The sequence below is a fragment of the Primulina huaijiensis genome, chromosome 1 (genome assembly GCF_012295235.1).
Source record: "Primulina huaijiensis isolate GDHJ02 chromosome 1, ASM1229523v2, whole genome shotgun sequence".
NCBI classification, from domain to species: domain Eukaryota; kingdom Viridiplantae; phylum Streptophyta; class Magnoliopsida; order Lamiales; family Gesneriaceae; genus Primulina; species Primulina huaijiensis.
The window spans coordinates 5,590,028-5,598,825 of NC_133306.1; the positions used below are offsets into that span (position 1 = coordinate 5,590,028).

Genomic DNA, 8,798 nt, shown 5'->3' on the forward strand with positions numbered 1-8,798 from the left:
AAACTTGTGCATGCTTTTATACGAGTTGCGCATAGCTCACAGAGTAAGTGGTGACTCGAGGATCAAGCTATGAGGCTATCAATCCTAGAGTGTTTACGATGGACGAAAATATGATTCGAGGCCCTTTGTTATACTTGAGGGATAATGCTTAACATCATGATGAGAGAATAATACAGTTGTTGGGTTATAATATTTACAATCAGCGAGTAGACATTGATGTTACTCCATAGCATTGGAGAGGTACGTAAATATTGACCGATATATCCAGGTGAGTTCGTATACTTATGTGTTGCATTTTACTTGTCATATTATTTATGATGATTTAATGTTTCGTAGACTTATGTTATTACCCTGGTTATCTTTAATTAAGTTAATTATTGCATGCTAGAAAATGTTTAATGTAGATGTGTCGGGTAAAGGTGCTACAATCCAAGCACTAACTTAAGAATCCGATGGGCCATGTCGGAAACATCTCCTATGTCCTAACTATTGTGTGTTTGTACATACCCATCCCGAAGCCCTAACCGACACGCATCGCGAAGTTAAGAAAATTTGGCTAATTGAACCGAACTCGAGATAATTTTTTGTTACATATTAATTGATTGCATTTAAGATTTATCTTCACTCTAGTCCGATGAGTTTATTCTATATATGGAATAACATTCTTTCTATTTTTAATAAAATATGTTTAATTAATCATATGACGAGACCAGTATATTTTCTTAAAAATTCCAATGATCAATTGAATATCTTATATTAAAAAATAAGACAAATGCTATAATCAAACGCTTGAATATTCTTAGACGGTAGACATGAAAGGTATCACACCAACTTCAACAACTCTACCAACTTTAAAAATCAATTATCCAGGTGAACGGTTTTATGAAAAGCAATACCTATGGGTCAAGGCCCATTTTTATCTAAATGTAATCTTTACTGAAAAATGGGCTGCAACAAACGGGCTTTTGTCTTTGAAATTGAACCGTTTTTTAAGGCCCAGATTTTATAATAACCAATTTTATTTTTTTTTTCATTTAGTTTGTGTTTCTTATTTCAATTTAATTTTTGAAAAAATGGTTTTGCGGTATTTTTGATGAATTTATTTATTTAACATTTTATTTCGACGATTTAGTGTAATATAAACTATTATTACTATTATCAAGCAAGAGGGGCATAAAAACTTTTTTTTTATTTTTTAATTTTTACGTGATTTTATATTATTATCTTTTTTTTTTAATTATTTATCACTATTAAAATCCTTTTAAAATACAAGTGGAAGTTAACTTCCATGCATTTATCCCACAAAATAAAAGTTCTACCAAATAAAAATCACCTAAAACTGTCCATATTTGCTTTAAAAATTCATTGTGGCACCAAGTTATTGCATGCATATAATATTTATTTTACATCTTCAATGTAACTAATCTTTTTATTACTTTTTTTTACAAGCAAAGTGCAATACAGATGCTGCTTTGTTCACTTCGAGCAACAGGTTTGGACTTAGTGGTGTGCTGCGTGATGAAAATGGGGAGTTTATAACATGTCGAATGCAACACAACGTCGGAAATCCTGATGTCAAGGAATGTGAAGCTCTTGCGCTACTTCAAGCTATTACCTGGATCAAGGAAATGGAGCTTGCAAATGTGATTTTCGAGCTTGACGCGAAAAATGTTGTCGATGCCATAAAAAACACAACAGATGATGATACGGAATTTGGATCTATTGTGCGCCAATGCAAATCTCTTTTAAATCAAGGAACACTGCTCTCGGTTCAGTTTGTTTATAGACAAGCAAATGCAGCAGCTCATGCTTGGGCCCAAGCGGCTCATTTATATAATAGTCCTTCTACTTATTTTGAGATTCCACATTGTTTGATTGAACATTTGGATGATGGTTGTAGCTCTTTACATGCTTAATGAAATTTCCCTAAAAAAATAAAAAAATAAACTATCATTATACTATATTCAAATTCAATAAACTAAATTTAAAAATTTTAAACACATCTTAGACACTAATAAAAATATTTCATTAGAAAACAAACCAAAAAAATACTTTAATTCAAATTGCTACACTTTGCTTTCCCGACTCAAAATTCAACCATTTCGTTCAATAAATTTTATTTATCATCAATGAAATACTTTCTTAATTTCATCATCACGAGCTCCACTTCTCTTCCTCATTAATTAGGTTTCCTTTCCACTTTATTTCTTCGAGTCAAAAAGAAATTTGAGTGGTTGTTCGGAAAAAAGCATGCAAATAAATAAAGACCAAACACTTTTTTAAGACAATTGAACCCAATTAAATTTTGAACGAAATGTGACCATTTAAGCACCAATATTCAAGAAAGGTTTATTAAATATTTGCACTTGATGTCTAAAATTTAAGTTATTTCTTTGGCGATAATTACTTTTGGTCTTAGATTGGATTTATAGGCAAAAACTTGTGTGAGACGGTCTCATGTGTCGTATTTTGTGAGACAGATCTCTTATTTAGGTCATCCATGAAAAAATATTACTTTTTAAGCTAAGAGTATTACTTTCTATTGTGAATATCGGTAGGGTTGATCCGTCTCATAGATAAAGATTCGTGAGACCATCTCACAAAAAACTTACTCGAATTTATAATGGCAATTTCAAAAAGTGCGATGACCACTAACCAAAAATTCGTAGGACAAGTAAATTTAGGTTGTAATTTTTGTAATCATTGCTCCCACTCCATTGAAATGCAAGTAGCCGTTGTGTAATAACAATGCCAACAAAGTATCCTAAGAGACATTTCAACAGTTTACTTCATTTAATGTCAGTCACTAACTTATCAAAACTAAATAGTAAAATTCATCGTAAATAAAATGAAACATTATATAAATATGTAAATAATAAATTTAAAATTTTATTTTTTTAAAATTATAAAAAATATATTTTAGATCCAAATACAAATTAAGATCAAGTCAAGATTCTTGATCCTTTCTTCCACTGACAGCCAACCCCATTGGCTAATCCCTCTTTTCCACTCTGTTTCCTCATGTCGATCAAATTATTATAATATTATTAAGAATAATAATTCATAATACTATCTTAAAACAAAATTATATATTTTTATAGAAACTTAATCTACAAATTAGAACCAAAGGAATTTGAGAAAAACAAGGACGACGTAGAAGCAAAGATGACTTTTTTTTTCCTCCAAATTTCATGTTACAAAAACATTGGTGAAATGCCACAGGAGTTGACTCACTCATCCATCCAAAATCATAAATTAAAAATTGAAAAAAGAAAATGAAACTCACTCAAGAATTAACTCCGTTAGGATGTGAGGTTACAGGAAACAATGGAAGAAGTCGGGGCTCCGAGTCCCTCGGGGTATTCACCGGCGAAGGGTGCATATAAAATCCCTTTTCCTTAATTGCTTTATCCTCTGCTTCCATATTCAAGCTACTATCACAACTGTTGGTACCAGTTCCCCTGTTAAACGGGTCGGGTATCAGAGGGGTGATCGGGCTGAGGACCAGCGACGGGAAATCGAGAATACTGGGTGATAGGATTTCAGGAGTTCCGTTCCGAGGCGAAACCGAGTATCCTGATAAGAATCCGGGTCTACCATTGACCAGACCCGGGCCCAACGGGCTGATCTTCAGGTTCTTGAGGCTGTTTCTGCGCTCGAAGAGCTTATCTTTCCTTGTCCCTGTCTTGATTGGTGGGATCGAGCTTCTCACGGTGTCCGGTCTGGAAGCCATTCGGGTCGTCTCGGCTGACCCAGTCAGCATTTGAACCACTTGTTTGAAGGAGGAGGTGTCGGCTTGGACGAAGGTGGTCGGGTACGGATTGTTGGGTTCGGATCTGGTGTGGAAGCCATTGCTGGTTGGACTGTTGGATCCATGAGAATGAATTAGAGATGGGTTTTGGGTTTCTTGGATTTTCATCGAAATTTCCATCGTTGGGTCTGCCTGGAGCAAAAAGGTGGGGTTTGCTTTTGAAGAAGATGAAGTGAGTATTTTTAGGGAGTTCACGAAAATCTCTTTGGTTTAGAGAGAAAGTGTCGAAGCGATATATGGCGCGTGATATACAAGTTACCATGACAAGATGGTTTGAAAATCGGAAGGTGTGATGACCACGTGCGTTGACGCAGACTGGGGCTTGAGAAAATTCCAACTGGTGCCAGAGAATTGGCTGTGATTGGAATTTCAGACCAGGAGATGGTGGGGTCCAGAGAGGAAGAAGAAATTGTCAAAACAAATTTGATTATTTGGCATTGACTTGGAAAATTGCCAATTTAATTACGTTTAACTCATGCTAATAATATAAAAACATTAATCGAGTATATATAATAAAATATAAGTCAAGTTTCCATGCTCGAATCGAGTTTTTTACATCGCTCATTTACATATACGATTGCTAATATTTATTAAAATTTAAGATGAAGATTATGACTTTGGTCATTTAAGCAAATAAACTTTCTATTTTTGAAAAATGAGGCAAAAAAGCAAAAAAAAAAAAANAAAAAAAAAAAAAAAAAAAAAAAAAAAAAAAAAAAAAAAGAAGATACAATTCCGTAGATAAATGGGGTTTCAAATTACAGTTTAAAAATGGTTGAATCAACCCTTGTCCACTTCTACTAGTACAAACAAAACATGTAAATGGGATAACATATCTTTAAAATAGAGTAGCCAAATATGTGTCGTTGGTCGTGTTATTTTTCCAAGGCCGAAAGTGATCGGAGGAGTCTGGACAAATGGGACCACATTATATATATATATTCTAGAGTTTGAAAATAAAATTGAAAAAATTGAAATTTTTAAAGCTAGATTATTTGGTAAATAAGTGATTCTATTTAATAACATATAAAAAAATACATAAAAACTCATGTGATAACGTCTCACGTGTCCATTTTTTGAGATATATATCTAACCTGACTCGATTCATGGAAAAAATTACATTTTATGTTAGAAGTTTTTCTTTTCAGTTTAAATATTGATCGGATTGAACCGTCGCATAATAATAGAATTGTGAGACCATCTCAAAAGAAACTTATTCAAAAAAAAAAATACTCCTAATTGGATAACGCACATCTCTTAATAAATTTTGGGGTTAGGAGTATCCAAATATATTTTCATTTATTTATTAAAATACCATAATTAGTTTTAAAGAAACAAAATCGCCGTGGGAAGTAGCTTTGAGATTTTGATTACATTAAGCAGATCATAACACAAAATCCGAGGTTAAGAAACATATCAACTGATTTTGTAAATAATTATTTTTTTTAGAAATCATAAATATTCTTTTATAATATTTATTTAAAATGAACTTTAATTCAACAGGGAGAAGCCAATTATAGAATTGAGTCCAGAATGAACCTCGGATACACTCTGGTCTGACCATCAAGTTAATAAGCATACATTAAGTTAATTGATTCATCACTGATTAAACATTAGCCTATATGTTATACTAGAAAAAGCCGATGTGACATGTTATGTACNTAAAAAAAAAAAAAAAAAAAAAAAATCCATGGGGCCTGAAATTGAGACCTAAATCTTGTATTTGCATCTTAGGTCTTTAAAAACATATCAATATTATTACAAAAACTAATATGAGACGGTCTCACGAGACAATTTCAATTTCGTGTGATAAATATCTTATTTGGATCACCCATTAAAAAAATTGTTTTTCATGTCAAAAATATTATTTTTTTATTGTAAACATAAGTAGAGTTGACTCTTCTTACGAAAAAAGATCAGTAGAACTATTCCGGTCATTGGGTCGAAAACCCGCTTAAAGTTGGAAAAATATTATGGAGTAATTAAACTCTCAAGCCGAATTAATTCCTACAAAAGGGGCCTTCCCAAGTTAATGGCCTGGATCAACAATCCTCAAAATTCGGCCATACAAAAATGTCCATTGAAGTTCATAATGACCTCCTTAAATAGCAGGAAATGTCCTCAACAATATCTGATGCGTCTAATTGGCAGACAACATTGGATCGTAGGTAGAACTAAAATTGCAGTTGGCGTAATTTCAATAGGAGGCGAACAACTCGATCCATCGTGAGTAGGTAAACATGGTTATGACTTATGAGATGCTAACATAAAAGTAGTACTTTTACATTGGACTCATGGATTTTGCATTAAGATACTACGTACTCAATCGACGAATAGGACACTCGTGGTTGGGATGGTCAGACAAGGCGATGGAGCTGGGTTTAAGCAAGGGTGATGGATCGGACTAACCGATATGGGTCTGATCATGTTTAGTGAAGATAACTCAGAATGGAATTCTTCTATAAATATATAAACATCTTCTATTTTCACATTTTTTTGTGAGCAAATTAAGTTTGATTCAGAAGTAGTTCAAACAAGACGAAACTCCAAGACTTCTCGACAGATAGATCTTAATGGGTGATACCATAAATTCTTGGCAAGCACATAAATCATACGCATGCAATTGCTCCCGAAACGAGTCGTTTACAAATGACTCATGTGCGATATCATAAATTCTTAAAATTAATCCGTATTTAATTTGCTCCCGGAATGAATGCGTGATTATTGATTGATAATTCATTCAATGATCNACATATTTTATCCATCTGGGCAAAAGTATTTTTATTTTTACTTATTTTTTTGGTTTGAGCTGTTGTAAATAAATTGTATATATTAAATAGAATACAGATAACATAAAGTGGAGTGCAAATAACATTAATCGGATAGAAAATCAACTGCGGACTAGTTTGATTGATCCTTTGACTAATCAAGAAGGAAGAGCAAGTGATCAAATGATCAAATTCGATACAACACGTTAGGAGGACCCAAGAGCTTAAGCCGAATGGTCAGCGGCGCGCTATGAATTTATTCCCAAAGACTTGATTGCATTCTGAAAACTAATATTACATGAAATATCCGAAATGATTTTTCAATATTCCTACATTCGCGGTTCGCCAATCGTGTTATAAGATGCATGGTGTGGTGCATTGTTAAGGATCAACATGAGCCACAAGCTTCCTTAGCCTCTCAGCTATCCTTGTTGTTCCATATTCCGGCGTAGATCCTTCAATCTGTGAACAAATTAAATTAGAAGAGACCAAACAAGTACATTAATATTAACCGAAACTGATCCAAGAAACACAATCAATGTGGAAATGGTAAGTGGTGGACAGATAGGTGCTCGCAACTATGTGTGGATTAAATAGAGGATCTCGATCGTTTAGTCCATCTAAATGACTTACCGGCCCTGTTCTTACGATAGAGAGTAGAGCAACCAAGAATTCATATTGGGATATGAAATTAGAAACTTAAAAACTCAAGATTAAGGAACAAAAGGGTTATTCTATTTTTATGTAAAAACATAAAAGATTTAAAGATCGGGACCACTCCCACTCTCTAACTTCGCCATTGGATTTAGATAATAGGAGTATCATTCTCGACCCTTGATTTTCCTAGAATGATAATTTTTTTCCTCTCTAGATAAAAAGTATATATATGTGTGCATTGAAAAGGAAAAAATCACTAAATATTTAAGCTATAATATCTCCACTTTGGAGTTCCTGGAAGTTCTGATCTAAGAAAGATCAACAAGATGTTAGTCCACGTACCTGGCAATGTATTGTATGGAATATCGCATTTTCTTGTACCGAGAAACTTGCGCTGGCAATCTCGGCATTTTCCTCTTGTAGCATTCTGATAGTTTCCCGAAACAGAAACTGACAGTTGAATCCAGTCATCAGAATCACCTCAAGAACAGAACCCATTAAGTTAACGTCGATTTCTATTGGTTTAAAGCCTCCGTTGCTGGATCCCATTAACCAGTTTTTCTTCTGCTTAATTTTCTCCAAGTTCAATTCCAACTTCTTGATGTAATTGGTAGCTACTTCCAGTTGATCCAGCAGCGAAACCGCTCCCTGTGAAATTTCATGATATGAACAAACGAGGTCGCATGATGCAAAGAAAAGCATTAATTCAATCAGATGGAGAAAAGAAAATTGAATTATGAACTGTATGGGATTGCGGTGGCACGATGGAGCTGAGCTTCGAGCACAGGGATTTCATCTGATATCTCCGGTTTTTCTCCACAGTTTTCCTGTCAGGTTTAGACGAACTAGGGTTTTGATCCATGATCAATAAATATATATCTATGAATTAGCTAGGGTTTTGATCCCACCCTAATAATGTTTATATATATTTTCAAACCGGGAGTCTGCATATAAAAGTGAACACAAAAGCATTACTGTGTACTATTATGATATTATTGGTTTTAAAGTAAAGCGGTATTCCTTGAAGCTTTCAAGAAAGTGAATATGATGTAGGAAAGGCAATGTGTATTATTACATGAGAAAATAAAGTATTTTTGTGAGAGGAATTGTGAAGGGGTCCGCCGTTGTTTTATCAGCGGGCGGGGACCATTTAACCACGATTATCTAATTTTACAAAGGAAAAGGAAATTCTGAAATAACTGTACGATAGTTTATATTTTCTTGGCATTGACGGTATCCCGATGTAGGGGAGAGAGCTCTGCTGCAATCTGCACTGCACATTCTGGGCTCATGCATATCAACGATTTTCAGGTGTGGGGATAGAATTTCCCCTTGATGTATTGGATTATAGTTGAACGTGAAATAAACTTATGTCATTTACACTTTTTTCTATTTTTTTCATCGATTAAATTTTCAAAATTTGGTTTTAGCTATTTAATTTTGATTTTTTTTTCGGTCTTATTCCACCAAATGCTGACGTAGTACCGGAGAATGCTGAGGTATCATCGAAAAATGCCGACAAGTCATCTAAAATTGCTTATATGCACTACAACAAAAATGGC

General features: G+C 33.8%; 2 protein-coding genes across 2 annotated transcripts; both read right to left on the reverse strand.

Annotated features, from left to right (window-relative positions):
• Window positions 1-3,074: 3,074 nt before the first annotated feature.
• On the reverse strand, window positions 3,075-4,061 carry LOC140986391 (VQ motif-containing protein 4-like). The gene has a single exon (XM_073454654.1). It carries the CDS (start codon window positions 3,929-3,931, stop codon window positions 3,287-3,289), a length of 645 nt encoding a protein of 214 aa, XP_073310755.1. The 5' UTR covers window positions 3,932-4,061; the 3' UTR covers window positions 3,075-3,286.
• A 2,614-nt stretch (window positions 4,062-6,675) lies between these two features.
• On the reverse strand, window positions 6,676-8,507 carry LOC140986473 (transcription factor bHLH162-like). Its single transcript, XM_073454772.1, has 3 exons — window positions 7,979-8,507; window positions 7,579-7,884; window positions 6,676-7,041 (listed from the first exon to the last, which is right to left on the reverse strand). Exons 1-3 carry the CDS (start codon window positions 8,096-8,098, stop codon window positions 6,961-6,963), a joined length of 507 nt encoding a protein of 168 aa, XP_073310873.1. The 5' UTR covers window positions 8,099-8,507; the 3' UTR covers window positions 6,676-6,960.
• Window positions 8,508-8,798: the final 291 nt, after the last annotated feature.